Source organism: Mycetomoellerius zeteki, unplaced genomic scaffold (assembly GCF_001594055.1).
Source record: "Mycetomoellerius zeteki isolate Tzet28-1 unplaced genomic scaffold, Tzet1.0 scaffold52, whole genome shotgun sequence".
Lineage (NCBI taxonomy): Eukaryota > Metazoa > Arthropoda > Insecta > Hymenoptera > Formicidae > Mycetomoellerius > Mycetomoellerius zeteki.
Window position 1 is genome coordinate 1,759,369 of NW_017257523.1, and position 19,190 is coordinate 1,778,558.

General features: G+C 42.5%; 1 protein-coding gene across 3 annotated transcripts in view; it reads right to left on the reverse strand.

Annotated features, from left to right (window-relative positions):
• Sema2a (Semaphorin 2a) overlaps positions 1–19,190 on the reverse strand; it is a 351,866-nt gene that overhangs the window by 32,201 nt on the left and 300,475 nt on the right. For all 3 annotated transcript variants that reach the window (XM_018455942.1, XM_018455941.1, XM_018455943.1), the window contains one exon: positions 1,645–1,732. In XM_018455942.1, the coding sequence (XP_018311444.1) occupies positions 1,645–1,732 (88 nt within the window). The remainder of the gene's footprint in view (positions 1–1,644; positions 1,733–19,190) is intronic.

A 19,190-nucleotide genomic window follows, 5' to 3' on the forward strand; every position in this document is an offset into this window, starting at 1 on the left:
TAATTTCTCATATATTTTATATTATTGTTACTAAATATTGTCTATATTAATTAATAATATAAAATATTAATGAGGTATGATTTAGACGCATTCCAGTACGCATTCGGCAACTCTCTCCTGTGTGTAGAACACATTATATATATATATATATATTATACATATTTATTTGTTCTCTCAAAGAGAGATTAAATTGTAATCATTTTGCTATCTACGTACTGCAAGCTACGTTGTAATGATTCCGAAGCAGGGAAGTCAATTGAGCGTCTTGTCTCATTCATGACGAGAACATATTCGCATGTTCAAATTGTAAGAGAACTTCATAAGACGATCTGTGTTCCGCCTCACAAAGGGATTAAACAAGCATCCTGTCTGTCTCGAGATTTCTTCGTATCCGCGAGCATTGGTAGAGTATCCCCGTTACATCTCTGTTACCAAGGCTTCGTAACATTTTACTGGCATTTACTAAATTAAGGGGAAGGAGGAAACACAAAAGAGAAAGGAGAATGGGGGAGAACGGGGATGGTCGCTAAGGGTGGCGTCGATAGAAGCGGCTGGGAATCAAGAAATAATACTCCGCTGGGATAATGATGCGACTTTTCTCCCCCGCAATTTCTGCCGGCCTCGGGTATAGGATCGGCCCTTTAGCTTTCGCCTCTGTCGAGTCACATTGAGAAAATAGTAACCCAATACTCGTACGAATAGCAAAGAGACGATCGATTTAACGGATTATTACTGCTACCTAGGAAACGGTGGAGAAGTTTTCGTGGAACTTTTAATTACGGCTAAGATGCGTGAGAGATTTAAATCGAGATAGAAATTAGGAAATATTAATAGATTCGCGCAGCATTAAGTCATTGTCTGTGATACGCGTAAATTCACAATATGCAATTTCGAATGCAATATCTAAGGTTGTTACGTTCCAACGATGAAATAACAAATTCATTAATTCTGATCCCTATTGACACGGCGTTTTTCATTTCCTCGGCAACCATAATTGCCGAGATCGTCAGTTTCGATTTGTATTATATGTTTGCTTTTCTTGCCGTTTTCTTCCGCAGCTCAAAGGCTCCGAGTAAATTGCCTTTCTGCAAAGTGAAACATTTAGAGCGAGAGGATTCTGATCATCTTCTATAAAGCAAGGCAGACAAGTAAATAAGCCCGCGGTTTTCATGAACAATAATAACAAAAGTAATAAACAGAAATATGTATACAACCGTGAATTAAAACAGCTGAATCGCAAAATGAAAATGTTTTAAATATTATCTCTCTCTCTCTCTCTCTCTTTCTCTAAATAAGCGGAGCGCTGCGAGTCATTCCATCATCTATGCAACGATAATTATTATCCCGAAAGCTGATATCATGTGTAACGGGTAATCCCTCAAAGTTCAGATTATCCGATTACTCGATGACATCGGAAAATTCAATCAAACGGCACGATCCCCGCGCTTCGCACACGTTGTAGAATTTTAATCACAGCAATCGTAAAAATCCGCAGCGTGGCACGTACATATGTATGTAACACGGGCTCGGCGCGCTGACGTAATACCTCTGTCCTCGGGCTTTGACGAGGGAACGTCGCAACTTTTCCCGGGGATTTTCATGGCGTGACATTTTATTACGAAGCGCGGAAAAAGTTCTACTTACATAGCTCCGACGTATAGGGCATCCCTCTTACTGTCCAGGTAGAGCGTCCTGTAGTACAGCATGCCGCAGCTGAATTCCCGCACGTGTTCTGAAAGCAAAAGTAAATAAGGGGATTAAATGTGCGACGTCGTAGCGCGGCGAAATTCATTTTCCGTGCTGCGGAAACGCGGCGAATCCGCTGCCGTCGTCGTTGCGGCCGCGTTGTCGCGAACCGCGCTGCGCCGCGCGCGCTCATTGGATCGTTAGATTTTCATTACGACTTTTATAATAACGGCCGGATAGAGTAAGGCGCCACCCTACCGCCTGCCGACCTCGCCGGTAATCCGGCTAAAGTCAACTCTGACTTATCTCTACCGTAAACTCGTCGGAATTACACGGCACGTAACGCGCGCTCGACATTTTCGTTCCATCGGCCAGCGCGGATTCGTTGAAATCCGCACCGCGGAAACATCGAAGATCAACTCGCGCGAGGAGCCGCATGTTAATATTAGCGAATGAAGCGCTCACGGAAAGAACTTTTGCAATTGTCTTCGTTGATGTGACTTCTTGTGCTTTGGAACAAATTCTGAAGCAAAGAAAGTATTTAACTCTTCTTGAGTTTCGCGAAGCTTTGTGAAAATTTAAGAAGCGATTCGACTCTTTGAGATTTCAGTAAAAAAAAAAAGAAAAATAGAATACATCTCATACATTTTTTATAACTTCTGAATTATTTAAGAATATCAAGTCAATTCGGTTGTCCTTTGCACGTCGACCTAAAAGTGCGTAAAATTCACGGGCCAGCCGTTACCACGAAAGAACGGAGTCGACGGCTCTTGCCAACTCCTCTTCTTCCTCTCCTTCTTTTTATCTCATCGACACTGATCTGCTTAACATATGAAAGAAAGCAGCCCCTTTCTAAATATACTCGTTCCACTCCGGGCTAACAGAGCGCGAACAATACTATATTTTATACGGTATCAGAAGGGGCCGACGTGGAATGAAAGGGGTTCTTACTCTGGAACAGAGCTACTCTTCCTGCGCGTATCTATCCCTTGTTCTCGCCCCCCCTCTCCACTCTTCTCTGTCTTTTCCTGACCTCTCTCTTTCTTCTATATCTTCATGCGCTAACCAACCTATCGCGTGTTCTCTTTCCTTCATGAACCTCCGCGACGCTGGGGATGCAGAAACTTGCGATCTTGCTTTATCTCCGCGGAACGACCGACGTTACGTTACGGTCCCTCTAATGTTGGACTTATTCAAAAACGATGTGCCACCCATAGGTCGTTAGATCGGCCCAGATAGACCACGACTAGACTGTGCCCCCCTCCTGAGGGATTTTCAAATTTATATTCACTCGCGAGCACGGCATACTCGCGTTTCCCATTTTTCGTCGATCTCATCTGAATGCATTCGTGCTCGTTTCCTCGAATACATAGGTATTCCCGTGAGAGTTATTTCGATCTTATCGTTGTAATGAAGTTGTATCGTCCACCGCGTACGGAAGACGACATCCGCACCTGCCGCTCGTTGTATCCGAGTTAATATAACTGTTGCATTCTGACGGCCGCTTCTATTTCTGACCCGCGGATAAAATTGGCCGCGCTGCAACTCACACGATTGTTAATGGGATAAACGTCGTCGCGCGACGTAGGTTCTATTTATGCAGAGCCAGACTCGCCCCTTTAGTGCAACGTTATTTATTAAGCATACAGAGTATAAACGGAAATATATTCTGAATTGCAGTAATAATATGTCTCGTGTCGTACCCACTTTTGTACGTTCATTCAGCAAAACTATTCCTGTAAGATATGTACAGTCAACCTAGTCAACGCGTTATTTGTACGGTCATTTTCACAACATTTCGCTAAACGGTTGCAATTAGAATTTTCTGCGGCTTTCCAGTTTCGCCATCTCGCATAATTATTCGATAATTGTTGCATTATTTTCGATTGCATCTCATGCCAATATTTGCTTAATTAATTATATATGATACGTGCATAATAGAAATAATTAATCGTTCAATATTGATGCGCTGGAGAAACGTATGGCGCCGTTACCGCCACCGCTGAGTTCTCCGACAAATATTTACCATCGTGTAATTTACCGTCATTAAAAGACGTCCACGAGGCGTACGTGCGCAAACACACTGCCTACTTATCGTAAATTACTTGCAACGCATTCCCATAAGAACGTGCGCTGAAACTTCGAGGGACGATACAATCGCTAATCGAGGTTGTTAACGGTGCGTGATAACGCTCTAACGACCCTACTCGCGGAAACCATCCATTTGAATTCGGTGATTCCGGCAACGGCCTAATACCTTTACAGTATTTCTTAATTAAGAACACCACTAGAGGGTATCAGCGACCTAGAATCGTTAAATCTTGCTATCGAGGCCATTGTATCTGATAAAAAAGAAAGGCTTACAAAAACGGAGGGTCGTGGAAGCAGAAACTGTTGTCATCGCAAATATACGGACATATAAATTATTCTGTTGATTCAAGAGCCTATCCTCCTAAATGATTATCCGGGTTATTTTTTATAGTTAGCGCAATGTGTGTGTGTGTGTGTGTGTGTGTGTGTGTTTGTAGAAAACGTATACACGTGTGATTGTCTTATGAAAATAAGAGCAGTTAGTTAATGAGCTATTTGTCAGGCTAAAACGAGAAGCTACAAATTATCTTGAGGATAAACGTTGTTTTAGTTTCTATGTTCATCTGAGATAAATTTGGAATACGCCATTTTGAGCCAAGCTATCGTTGACACTGTTGATTTAAACCCTACCAACTTTATGGATCTCAATATGTAAAGAGAGGACGATTCGCTCTTTAAATCCTCTCTATATATGTCCACTTTATGCTCCAATTCCCTAGTCTTGTGTACACGTTTTTGCATCTAAATGCATTTCCCTCGAAAACCTTTAATCGTTATTTGCAAAACATCCGGCTTCGGTCCAAGCAATAAATAATCCGACTTTCTGGAAAATTCATTTCATATATCCTACAGTGTAATTTTATCATGTATGTCTTATCAATATACTTTATTTTTCTTCCAGTATATGTATAGTCGGAAAATGAATTTTATCAAAAATTTAATTAACTCTTATTTTCTGTATCCAAAATATTGCTAAATAACGCAAAGATTAAGCACTCATGAGAATGTTTCATATTTTCAAATATATTTTGTCTTTGACTTCTTTTCACCAGTCTGAATGTATACATCACTCTTCCATAAACTTTGCAAGTAGTGCATTCGACAAAGAAGCAAACCGCATCGATGGTTGAATATAAATTGCGACAATAGAGATTATGAGTTACTGAGCGCTGAATAGAATTTTCGCTGGAAGGCAAATGAGGAGACGATGAAAGTTTGAATAACTGTGTGAGCAATCAGAGATTTTTAGAAATTTTATTCTTATCGTGATAGCTTTTGAAATCGCTTCGCATTCTCGTGAATTGGTATGAAGTTAATGTTATTCAAGTTTAATAAGCTCAGCCGTGAGCACGAACATAATATGTATGTATTTTCGCGTTCTCGTGAGAAAAGTCAACGCGATTGGATTACGAGGTTGTTGAGATACAAAATCTTGATGTGATATTATATTTTCGATGGTATCCCGGGAATATTACAAAACCGATGGTTATTCTTGAAAAATTTATATATAGATTGTAAATTTAATCTGCCGCTCGTGATTTTCATTGAGATTGATACGAAGCCGCACAATCGTTCCTCGTGTTGGCAGATGATCTTTATGGCAGATTTATGCAGTGCTTATCGGCATCCAAGCGAATCCTAGAGCACGTGCAGAACCAATACGATCTCTCCCTATCACGTGCACGAAAGGAAATGTGAAACCATAAAGAGAGTCAGAGTTGCAATTGAATAAAGTGAGACCGACGGGGTCCAACTCAGCCCGCACAATGGCAGATTAGGCGCGCGATCATTTTTTACATTCGTCTGGCTTCGTTCCAGCTGACACCGGCATATGGCCGCCAAAGATTATGAGGGTACTGCCGCCGCGGCCGTGTCCAATTTCCAACGTTATTATTATTTTAATCCCTTGAGCCCGAGGCAAGGTGCCGCGTCCGTAGCGAAAATATTCTCCATCGTGGTAATTTCAATTGCAAAAGCGCCCTTTTTAGCTTCCTACGATCCATCTCGCTGCGTGCGGTATCCACAGCGCTGACTTTGAAAAATGAGAAGATACATTCTGCGCGATGCATGGTGCAAGCGATCAAATAGATTTCGTTTTATATAATATGCAAAGAAACGTATTATGTCAAGAACTTTTGTTGAAAATTAACAAATTACCCGGTAACAGTAAGATGTATTGCAACGCTTTTGCGATTCATATGAACTGCTATGAGTTATGCGAGTCATTTTTAATATTCTTCGAAAGGATAGTTTTATTGCGCACGCGCTTAGAGTACTTACTTTTTGATTGCGCCAGCAAACTAAATAAAACCTGTTTCCGATCGAAGATACAGATGGCAACAAAATTCAGGACAAATATTTTTGATACGATACAGGGAGAGGGGAAAAAAAGAAGGGAATCGAGCGTCTCTAGAGTCTAGATTCGCAATCGCTCTTCGGTCAAGGCACGATCATCGCGTGGGATAGAACCTGCTGACGCGTTTCGAGAACCTTTTATCCGGTGTGAAACGCGTCTTCTATCCTTCGTGTCTGTCAGGAGTTGGTTCAAGGGAGGAGGGGTCAAACTAGGCGTGTATGCGCACATACTCGACCACCTCGGCCGCGGCTCTTGACAGAATTGACATGTTTGGAACTCGTCTACTCCGCTTGCGGATTCGCCGGACCTCGACACGACAATACACTCTTCTCGAAACCGAAAGTCCCAGTGCGAGTGCCGCCAGGCATTGTGCAAACTTTCCAGGTTTCCCGGAGTATCGATCATAGCATGCGCCCGATATCTGTCGTTCGTGTCGTTAATCGAATTCGCCAAGAACAGTGCTGGATTTTATAGTTCAAGGGACCTCAAATGGGGCAGCATTTAGAGACGTTACGATTGAAGTGTCCCTCTGAGTTAACGTGCTATTAATGTTCTCTGTGCTACGATATCGGCACTGAAATCTAAGAGTATCAAGACTTCTGTACCTTGTTTTTCGGAACACGTGCAGGAACCAAGCGTTACTATGGCTACGATTACGATTTCATTTCACCCCTGGTGGCACGAGTTCTGATCGAAGGTTGCCAGGTGCGTGCGAATTCACATTTCACCTCGATTATAGATTCGACTAGCGGGGTAGCTGGGGATAGGCTGTAAGACTTGTCGAGGGTAGTCAGCCGGAGAAACAGTTCTCACAGAACTGCGAACGGGGTGCCGCCGTATCGAAGATGCAGGGGTGAGGATTTTGCAGAAATGGTCTTGATAATAACCCGCTGCTTTCCGACCCGTTTGCCTAATAAACCGACAAACGTGAATGAACGACTGATCGAAGAGGAATTCGAGGGATCGTTTGCAACCGCAGAATCAGAGAGAAAGGAAAAGTATAGGGCGGAGCACCGTTGCGGAACGTAATTGCGTAAAAGTGTAGCAATGTGAAAATTCAAGAGAGCAACGAAGGTTGAAATAGAAATATCAGTCGGTCTAGGCGGAACGGCGTGCGAAGAGTGGAAAAGAAGCGGAAGAGGAGTAGGGTTTCGTTGACAAAGTAAGTATAACATAGGTATGACGAAGCAAAGGGAGAAAAAGAAAGGGAGCAAAAAGAGAGTCCAAAAGAGAAACGTAAGAGAGGGTGAAAGCGGAGATGAAATGGGGCAAAGCGTGGCTGGTGCGCGGCGCACCGCCACGTCACGCCCTTCTCATTAATCAACCCTCTCTCGGACGTCTCTGTCTCTATTTCTCTCCTTTTCTACTCCTCTATTTATCGTATCTATTCTCGCTGTCACACTTACATGATCGTTTACTTCGCGGAATTTGATTATCGCATATTTTAATCTAGATAATAGGGGCCTACGGCGCTTAAGAAAATGTGTAAGGGTGACGGGTGACACTTTGATCAGTCGATCGATACGCACGTTCATCAATTTAATATTATACTTAAAATAGCTGTAAATTTGTAATACAAATTAAATATTAATAAATAATTGCCTCGGTAGTCTAATGGCTTAGGACGCTCGTACGAAATACAAGAGATCCGGGTTCGACTCCCAGCCGAGGTAATATTTTTCGCAATAAATTTAATTACAGTTTTTTTCCAACATATTAACATCTTTAGAATATGATGCCTAATTGAGCATCGAAATTGTTAGAAATTAATTTAATTCACGAGATTATTACGGTAGTTTAATTACGTTTATAGTCCGGAAAAAAATCTGGCGCGTAGTTTGAAAAAGCTATAAATATGGTATATATATGCAAGTACATACATAGTATATTTAGTGATTCAAGATTGAATTATTTTAAGCATTAAAGATTTAGCTTCGATCGTTTAGGCTATTTAGGTGCTAGTTGATTGTGTTCTTACATATGCAATCTAAAATAAAGATTATTATTAATAAATAAGTTAAAAAATTCGTGAAAATATCCGTTAACATGAAATTTGATTCAAAAGCGACAAGAATTCGCCTAAACTCCGTAAACAGTTCTATTAGTATGACAGTTCAATTTAGTTAAAGGTTCATTAGGTTAATGCCTTGGCATCATGTAGTTGTACCAGATTTGGATCAGATTTACTTCTCGTGGATCACGTATCAGAAGCACGATGTGGAAACATCATTCTAGCTTTCTCTCGCACTCCCTTCCTCTCCGATAGTCTGTCGCCTTTGCATCATTCTTAGTTAGTAAGAACATGAACGCCTTGATAGTTCCTCACAGCGAACTATGAACTTGCTTAATTGGTAGCACGATATTCTCTCCTTATAATTGATCAAGTTGTACAGAATCATAGCGCGCCACTCAAGAGAGTCATTCCACCAAAAAGGTTCGGATATCTATAATATGCGATTCTACCTATAATAATAGAGATCTATTTTTAGAAAATATTTTTGTCGTTTGCTTCCATATATACACATAAAAGATCCAATATTTCGTCGTTATTGAATAGGAAAAATTGGGCATCTATTTTTAAATCCAAAAATTGATTTTGTATGACACATCACTTGACCCTTTTTTACCAAATAAATTGAGATTGAAATAATTCACAAAAGAGATTAATATATAAAACGGTATTGTATCGCTCTGCGCAAGTTAAATATCGTGCTTAAATACCGTTGGGAATTGAGATAAAATGCGATTAAAAAATGTTCTAACTCATCGGAGAAAAATATTTGGATTGTGAAGCGACATTTGTTACAAGTCGACAATGTCAAAGTCGAGTTGCGCAAAATGGTGTTGGCATTTGTAATGCTGGCGCAGCGTCGAACCAGCGATATAAAATAGGGATTGGTCGGAAAGCGAATTATAGCGCAACCGCCGCCGCACCAGTTGACAGCTCTCTCACAGTTCATGTTCGATACTGCAACAGTCATGGCTCGACCTCAATAATAATAAGCATTTCAATTGATCCTTTGCACTATTCAATTGTTTATTTCGACGTTTTCACGTACATACGTGAACATCTACTGCATTTGACAGATACGTCACTTTTACAGATGCGACACAATACTGGCACGTATTATATTGGTGCTTTAATATTAATTATTTATATTAAAAAATTTAATTAAATAATATTAAAAAATAATAAATTATATCAAATAATATTAATGATTCGTTACAAAATTTTAAAAGAGGAAAAGGAAGGAAGAGATTGTTTCGGTTCTCTAAAGCAGATTTTCGTTTCATACTCTTATGCGAAAAGATTATCGAAAAGAGCTATCGGTTTTAGCTTACCCGTTATCGATTTTATCAGAGTGACTACGGAATCTATCGCTCGCGATAAAGCCTGCGTACCGCGCGCACATTAAAATATCCTCGTCGACAAGCGTATCGGCGTCAGAAACGATGGTGGTAGCGCAGATAAAGACCGAGTGAGGCAGGCGACAGAAAAAAAAGATCAAAAAAGGAGGAGAGAGACAGGGAAATAAAAAGAAAACGCGGAGAATTTTCACCGCCTCGCCGCGGCCGGACCGCGCGGAGCGAGCGAGAGAAGAGAATGAAAGAGGATGAATAAAGCCTGAAATAAATTGCGTTATCTTTTCGTTCCACGCGTACGGCTACCGTCGCTACACCCGGCGCAACGTGCTGCTGCAGTCACCACCGCCCGCCCATCGTCGACCCCCTAATACCTTTCCTGCACGAGCGCGGGGTGGCAGTCATTTTTAGAGGGCTCTTCAGGGCTTTTCTATGGCGCGTTCTCGACGGGACTTGGACTCGGATGGTATATGAAAGAATCCGCTCGACAGATCTACTCTCTCTCTACTTTTCTCTTTCTTTCTGTCTATCTGACTGCTCCTCGAGAACTTTCCTTTCTTATTGACCCTCACCCGTTCTTCGTCTGCGAATCCTTGATTCATTCGGCTCTGGGATTTCCCTTCTTCGCACTGGTCTCCTACTCTAGGGTATCAAAATCTTTCATCGTTGCTGCTAAATCTTCTAATAAGCATGGAATCGTATACGCTCGACGGATAGATTGTAAATGTATAACTTTCGCAAAACTAATATCGTGGTTCCTTTCCCCTCGTTTCTATGAGTTAAAATTGTAGTTAATATTTCAAAGTAAAACTCGAAGTGGAGCATAAATATCATTTACGCAAATATACTCCATCAATGTCTAATAAATTCACAATAAGTCCGTTATTAGATTCATTGCCCTGTATACGTCACTTTTATGCTCTATTTGAATGCAAAGTTCAATGCCAAGTCTTGATTGAAGAGTATTTAGATTGAAATATTTAGATTATCTTTTCTCGCAATCTAATTAAATCTCTTTTTGCCTCTACCGTGCTATATTGCGGATGGTGCAGATATTTATCAGAAAAACGTTTTAGCAGAAAAAGGCGTGAGAACAGGGAAAGGGTAGGCCGGTCTATTATTTTTAGAATTTCTTAGATCACTAATCAAGATTTCTTAGATCACTCATCAAGATTCAAACTTAATAAAAGGAAAAAGCGAAGGTATATCAAGAGAATCGGTATACAGCGGATAGTAGGAAAGAGACAGAAAGAGAAAGGGCAAGCGCGGGAAAACGAGAGAGGGGGGGGGGAGAGAGAGAGAGAGAGAGAGGAGAGGAGAGAGAGAACGGGTTAGCCCGCGATCGGATCTGCAGTCTCGCGTTTATCATCGTCGGCGAATCTACTTCGGGGCTGTAATCACCTCCCCCTCCACCGCTGCCGTTCCTCGCTAATAACGAGTTACAACCCTTCCGCCGTCGGGCGAGGCCGACAGGGTAAAGGCAGAGAGGAAGCGAGGGCGGCCACCTCGATCTGAGTCGCAAGGGTGGGAGTAATTGCCAACGTAATCACACACGTTGCACAAACCGTGCCCTACCCCCTTTCGCGCACAGAATTCGTTCGCACAGAACTGACCCCTCACGACGCGCATCCCCATAGTGGAGAGATCCGTTTTTGAGGATGATCAGATAGACGACCTCCACAAAATGTCCCGCGGCTACTAATCCTCACCCTTTTTCGGCAGCGTTGAGAGGGAGGACGCGCGGATTTTTCGCACTGCAGAGGCACGGAAAATGTTTCTAACGCAGTAAATTTTCACTTATCTCAGAGAAAACAACACGGCGGCGAGATATATTTTCCCCGCCAACGTATTCACACACCAAAAATATTAGGATATAAAAGTTAATATCGTTTCTATTAACTCTAACACAATTCTAGATAGAGATTGAAACAAGCTAATGGATGACGATGATGATAATGGTGATGCGAATTAAGAATATAATCAATTTCCTTTAATGAAGATACATCGCAATATATAAAATGCAACATATAATTACGATAATAATTCATCTCATTTCCATATCACTTTGCGAATAAACGCGGATGGGAAAATTGACACTTTATTTGTTACAACATACGAAGCGTATCACGATATAATTGCAAATGTTCAACAAAGTGTTCTGAATACATTGTTGTCATGATAGTTCGCATAATTTAAACATCTAAACTAACTTGTATCATGCGCTATAATATAATCAAATATTAATAATTGTCATCTCTTTATAAAGCGATTTTATGTTATCAAAAACAATTTTAATCAGATTTTATTAAACGCTGAATAAATGTAAAAGGAAATTGATTCGTAACGCTCGAAAGAATTTGTCAACCATTAAGTATTAAGTAATAAAATAAAACGAAATAGAATAGATATTAATAAACAGAATGAAAGATAAGTCAGCATAATTATAATCAAAATTAATTTATTTTTTATTCTTTTTGAAGGATCTGGCCCCTCCAGGTTTGGTCAACGTAAACACGCGAGTGCACGTAATTGAAGCGAGTCATGTTGTAAACGCAAAATCAATCGGCGGATAATGTTAATTCTCTTATGTAAAGCGGAGTGAACAAAGCGATAACGATCTTTCGAGTGCGATAGAACCACCGATCCGCAGGGGAGCCGCAGGCGAAGAACTCAATTGCGAAGTTCAACAAAAGCAATCGAGAGCTGATGATATTCCAACAATCACTATCCAGCTAGATCAAAAACAAATATTGTTGCTGCTATCTGTCTTATTCCATGATGCGCTCATTTATATTAAATTATAATAAATTAGCCATTTTTGCAACTGCGATCGAATATTAACGCCCCCGAATTCCAGAAAGCGATCGAACATTAATGCTCCCGAATCTCAGAAAGCGATATTTATATTCCAATCAAACAAATTTTACAACATGCAGATTCATAAAAATACATGCAACAAAATAACGTTATTTTTTAAACGCGGGACATACAATGCAAACTATTTCAAGCGTTCTTATTGCAGTATACACAACTACATGTGCTACAATACAAGCCGTGTTTCATTTTTTTTTAACGCAAACTGGAACAACTCTACATTTTATATTTCATTCCGCAAATTTAAAGTCGTACATAGAAAGCCCGTGTTGTCGGTATAGCAAATTCTACTGTTCGCTTAAGCGGTAGAAATATTATACCCGAGCAGAATAACATGATAATAAACAATGTCTAATAATACTTTTTATTACGAAGTTATAAATAAACCAATATTAAGTGAATATTTTATGAAATAATTACCATTCGATGTTAATTTTAACATGAAGGCATAAATTAACATTCAAACGTTTCATGTCTTATTTATTAAAAACGTTTCATTGATTAAAAATGTAAAATTTATTGTCTCTGCACGCGAGGACATGTATCGCGGATAATTGTAAAGTACGATCAATGCCGCAATAATGGTGTTATTATGTTATTGTACTATCGCACGAGTTTCTGTTGCGTATATCACTTGAATATGTAATGCAACTTCAAGCAGATTGCAAGCTCGAAGGGGTGATCAAACATTCAGTAATTGTAATCCCTTTATAAAACGATTCCAATAGCCGATTATTACTGCAGCAAACCCACTCCGCGGAACATTTCAAAGAGCTACGATTCAAAGAGCTTTATTTAAATTTCAAAGTGTCGTGAAATATAAATATAGTGATAGAGCAATCAGTCGGTGCCGGTTTATGCCGACGTAGGCTAACTTTATTGACATTTGCGGAAATGTGCGTATAGGACCTCGCCATTACAAGCGGAACAGAATCATGTCCATGTCCATTCGCGACAATCGTAGCGTTCGACAGTTACTATGCGAACGGTTGGTTAACGTCAATGTTAATTCAACTGTTCATCCGAGATCTGTCCTCGTATATCGACAATATCGATCTTAATGGTACGTCCTAACTCTTGCCATGGAGCAATCAAACACTGCGTGATTTTAATCCCTTTGCAAAGCAACCCCATCGGCGCGATTTGCGCCGGTCGACGAGTACGAGTCGGATCAGTTTCTCCCGCGCGCGGCAGCTGCGTTAGACACACCTTGAAAATCCATCGTGGCGCTGCCGCGGATTAGGCGGATTCCAATTTCGGAGGGCAGTGAGCCCGTGGCAAATTGCATCCCAACGAATTATACCGCGGATCGCGCCACAACCGGCGACGACGTTCGCGATCACCCAGATTGCTATAACGTGCCCTAAGCAGATTGCAATACCGTGGGTAGGGGTTAATCAAACATCGGATAATTGTAATCCCCTTATAAAGCGATCCTAACGGCGAACTTGGGAGTTCGCCACCGGCTTCGCTCGAACTGAGGAGCAGCCGCAGGGTGGAGCACTTGATTGACAGTACGAGAGCGGCATGAACAGTGGGCTAATGAAACATCAGTATGCACACACAATACTAACCCGACCAGGACCACACGCTGCTTGCTATTACATCACCGTGTTTACACGTCGCCATCCAAGACCAGGACGGCTTCGCGAGAGCGGGTGAGGGGCGGTGACGAATGTTGCGGGCGCAATCTGCATCGGACAGGTTGTCGCCCTTTACATGACCATAGGGGGGCGCCCCCCACTAGAAGGAGCAAAAGGTGCCTCCCCTCCTCTCGTCTCTTTCGTCCGGTTTGCCCATCGCGTCGCCTCGTGTCGCGTCGAGTACTTCATGCACTTTACGTATTTTGCATACGAAACGCATGCGGACGTTAAACCGGCGACCATCCGCGCGCTGGATTATATTGCAGGAACGGACGAGTTGGATGTTTCCAACAACAACGCGCAATGGCTATCGGACGGGAGCGCGGAGATTGCCTTTTGTCCGCGCGCGACCGGAAGTGGTTTGGTTCGCCGAAGGAATGCCTTTGCTTTCGCGGTTTCGCTACAATTACAGCTTCGCCGAAACTCAGAACTCACGATGATATTAACGGTATACCGGCGCACTTTACGTCAATATCGAAACTGCTAGACTTTGGTTCGATAGCGATAGGGATAGAATGACGTGGTAACCGTTGTATAATTAACGGTAATGGAGTAAATCTCCCGTTATTGAAGACCATCATCAATTATTGTTCGATGCTGACGCACGCTCCGTTTGGCTTTGAAATCATTTCTAGCTCCTAAATATTAAACGCGTACGGATAATTCCATCTCAGAGGGATAGAGAACATTTCATGATATCATGTAACAAAGAATAACCATCATTCGTATCCCTTCGGGTAATCACATTTCATTTTCTATACCTTTCTAGATTTATTTTTAACATCAAACCGGCAGAACATTGATTGACTCTTTTCACGGCGGATATTTTTTTCCTCCTTTCGAAGCCTTTGCTGTGGTGGGATTTGGAGAATCGTTGATCGCGCAAAGCGGCCACTTCCGGAATTATTATCATCATTATCATATATATTGGCTTTGCGCCCATGCAGCCACACGCTAACGCATTTGATTTAGCGCTAATAAATAACCATTATTGTACCCAACGCCGTGGCCCGCCGGAGTCGCGTATGCCGGTACCGGAGAGCGGGTCGCCCGCGGTTCCCGAGGGAGAGAAAATAGAATCGACGACGTAGTTTCCATTATTGCGCCCGATAAGGGGATGGGCCCACAAGGGCTGCGTGGAAACGTGCGCACGTACGCGCGGATAGGGTTGATCGCACCGCGATAATAACCCGCCAGAAGTGCACCAGATGGCCCGGGCCGCCTAGATCGTCTACAGAAGTTACCCGATCGTTTCACGTTTGGATTTCTAGGAGAGCATGAAACTGCGCGTGGAAATAACGAGATTCTCGATCGATCACAACGACGAAATCTTCATGACAATCGTACTGCATTTTCTCAAATAAATACCGAAAATTCAGATAAATCGGTAGATGAGAACCGAAATTTATTTCTATGGATTATAGTCGGTACTTGGATGATGGGCAATGATAATCGGTAATTGGCGATTTAAACGCAGCTCATATCGTTCCGTGGCAATATGTACGTGAATTATCAGTAAATTATTCGTCGACGATATGCGCTTACGCTATTAAAATACTCATGATTTATTCATCCCTAGATTATCGTACAAACCACCAAAAACTCGAAATCGTGTGCATAACTCTCCTCTCTATCGTAGATGATATTTCAATCGGCGGCGGAGTTAATTCCATTTGTTCTCCCGCTTCACCGAGCGATCTGTTGTGTTTCGCTTAAAATAACTGCCTGAAATACATGCAAATGTAACGGAACCGCTTTAAGTGCGCAAACGTACGAGGGCTCATGGTGCGAGGGCTAATATTAACACATGACTGGTATCGTTACAATATTTTGCCAATTTCATGAAGGAAAGCGGCTAACGGCCGCCAGCCGTTGACAGGATTTACAATGACAATGGTACAGTCAATTATATTCAAGCAGCTCGTAGGTTTGCGGACGATCGCAGCCGCAGCACTAGACGGTTGATAATAATCCTTGACCGAGGATCCCGATGTCCGGCAGTCTGTGTCTCGACCTTGTGCAAACCACGAACGGCCAAGCACGACGGTTCGTCGTTATGACGTCACGGGATCAGATCGTATGCGGCTTCCGCCACACATCTGCAGAGATCCCTATAACCGGTGAATCTGACGCCGACGAACGGCACTACGATATAGAACATCTGTTACCTCGGCCCTGCGGAATGTTTGCGGCGAGTACGAACGTCCGAACTCGACCGGGACTTTGAACCGCCACCGCGCGTCTCGCCTCATCGTCCAACGAGGTCAGCCACAAGATGCAATCCGTGTACAGAGGATCGTTCGCTGGGATTAAATAGCAATCGCAATATTGCATTAACAGACCGCGTATATAAACAGTTCACAAACGGAACTGCTAGGAATGTATTCCTGTAGTTTGAAATTAGAATCATAAAATAAATGCATCATACAGCAAAAGCTACATTTATGTTTCTTATCTCTAAGTCGTAAATCGATTTTTGTTGTCTCAATTTCTAGAAATGCGAAAATAGCGCGTTAGCCGAATTAGAAATCTTTTGAATATGTATGAATCTATAATATAATAAAACAAATATGTGAAGGAGTGAAACCGTTATCTCAATTTGAAGAAATAAAGAAAAAATGACGTTTTAGCCAAATTAGAAATTTTTTTAATATATACATATAAACGAAAATATATAAATGAATATGTGATATGTAAAAGAGTGAATAAAACTTTTATGACGCCGGTATAAGAGATCTCTAACATGCGGTGAGATAAAAAGCGTTCTATTTTCTCTTGGCTGATTCCACCAATTTCTTCTCTCACATCTTGAGTGCATTCGTAGTGGATGGCGAAGATAGTAGTTCTTTCAAACACATACGGTTGGCAATACCATCCATAGAAGCAATGGAGATGATTTAAGACAACGCCGCAGTTCGGTGTACGATCGCGCGCGACGACGGTTGTTTTCTTCTTCCTGGCAATATCCCGGATCTTGTCCTACCCGAGTTTTCGACCTCATCCCTCGGGTATATGATTAGTGGGCAGTCTCTCTCCCTCGAACTTTCCACCGACGCGATAGTCGAGGTCAAAACCCCTTCTGATGGCGGATAATTCAATCTCGGGTCGTTCCTGCGGGTCGAGAGACCCCGACGATGGCCAACCCCATAATCCTGGTGTTCCCGTCGACGTGTCCTGGCTTCTGTTCCCTCGAATCTCTCGCCCCTTTGTCCCTCTTTCCTTGTCCAGTGTCCGAGAGATGCGCTTACACACGGCGGGATGAGATTATCGACAGTAACCAGGATCGCTGGATTTTACATTAGATGTAATATCGTATAGGGTTACTACGTGAGCGTACAATATATACAGGTAATGGCGAAGGCCCGCCCGGCGCGAGGTTATCCCTCGGGACACTAGACAGAAGCTGTCGAGAACACACGCGTGTTTCGTGGTAGTGCGCGGAAGATGCTAGATCGAATCCGCTGATGGTCGTTCAAACAAGCGCCGATTAATCGACCGGAGATCAGAGATGAACGAGTAAATTCACCGTTAAGCACTTGAGGCATCGGGCTTTGATAAACCTCGATATTCCCTCAAGGCTACTAACGGGTCTTCCTTAACTAACGATGGTCTTCCTTCGAAACGTACCTCCCGTTACTTTTGCTCTGCATCTTGCGAAATTCATCGTTAAATACGCATCGCGGTCTATTTGATCAATTTCGGTATCCCTTTCAAGTTGTTAATTGACTTTAATGGATCGAGAACGTATCATGTCAATAAATATTATTTCTGTAAATACAATTTCACGACCTTTCTGCTCTTCCCTTGACTCCTCCTCCCACCCCCCCCCTCTCTCTGTTTTTGTAGCGTATCTTTATTCCAGACCTCAGTGTATTTTAACCAGACATAGCGAGTAGTATGCAGGATGTGATTATATATTGCATGTTATACAAAATTACCGTCTTGCACGAAACGTCGACGAGCGCACGCACGGCGGCCGAAATTCCCTTGAATTAAACATGACTCCTAAGTAGTGATTCGAATTAGGATATAGTCCCTGGCGAATCGTATCCATAACCATTCGGCATGCCAAGCATGAGAGGATCTTTGCGGCTCACATAAAATAGGTATCACGACTGAATTAAACATGACCGACAAGTTCGGATTAGAGACGGTTTCTCGCAAAACCAACTGCGCTTCCGGTCGTCCGTGGCCGAATCGATTACTAGCGGGCCAGCCGAAACAGCGAAACCTGTCGATTCCAGACTCCAGCGGATGTCCATTTGACGGCAGTCGCGAATATTCAATGTGAGACGCGGTTGGATGCAAGGAATCGCGATTCGGCAGTAGACGCGTTGTTCAGTTAGTTACGTACAATTGAATACAGGGTTCTTCTCTGTATCTCTCTCGCTCTCTCGAATTTGGTGGTCGTTTGATGCACCCGGTCTGCGCACCCACGCGTGGAAAATAAATTGCGGAACGCGATCGCCGAAACGATGGAGTCTGTGGAGCGGTGCGGGCGAATTCAACGAGAAAAAAGAGACGACGGTGGAGATGCCGGTACCGGTGGAGGGTCGCGCTTCTGTAAACGCGCAAAGGTTACTCGAGCCGTTACAAATGTGCAGAAAACGTTTTGGTCCGGACGAAAAGCTTTCCACGCTTCCGCGGGTGGAATTTGGTGGCATGTTACCAACGGTGTGCGGTTTCCCATACGAATGCGCGCGGATTGCGTGGTTGCAATGAGAAAACGCGTACGTATCGCCATCTAAGTCTTTTCGAATGATATACTACGTTGTAAATTGAAATAAAAATCCACCGGTTGCTTTCGCTTTCTCAGAAGATTCGCGATACGTCGTATCGCGTTTCGCTGTCTCTATTTCCGGTACATCCCTCCCATCTAACGGCATCTTTTTCCCTCAGTTCTGTTTGTTCTCATCGCCAACGTTTTGCGGGCCACCCATTCTGCATTTTGGCTTGTGTCTCCTCGGTTTCACGAAGAAAACAGACTTCTCGGAAGACAAAACGCAATTCACGAAAATTCGGTATGCATTACCTCGGTCAACTTTATTTTCTCAGGAATCCAGCCTGTCGACTCTCCTTCTCACATTGTTTTCCCTTTGCTCACCCCGACGTGCAAATATGTTGTGTACCGCGGAAGCATGCGCGACCACGAAGATTCCCCGTGGATCCAATGCATT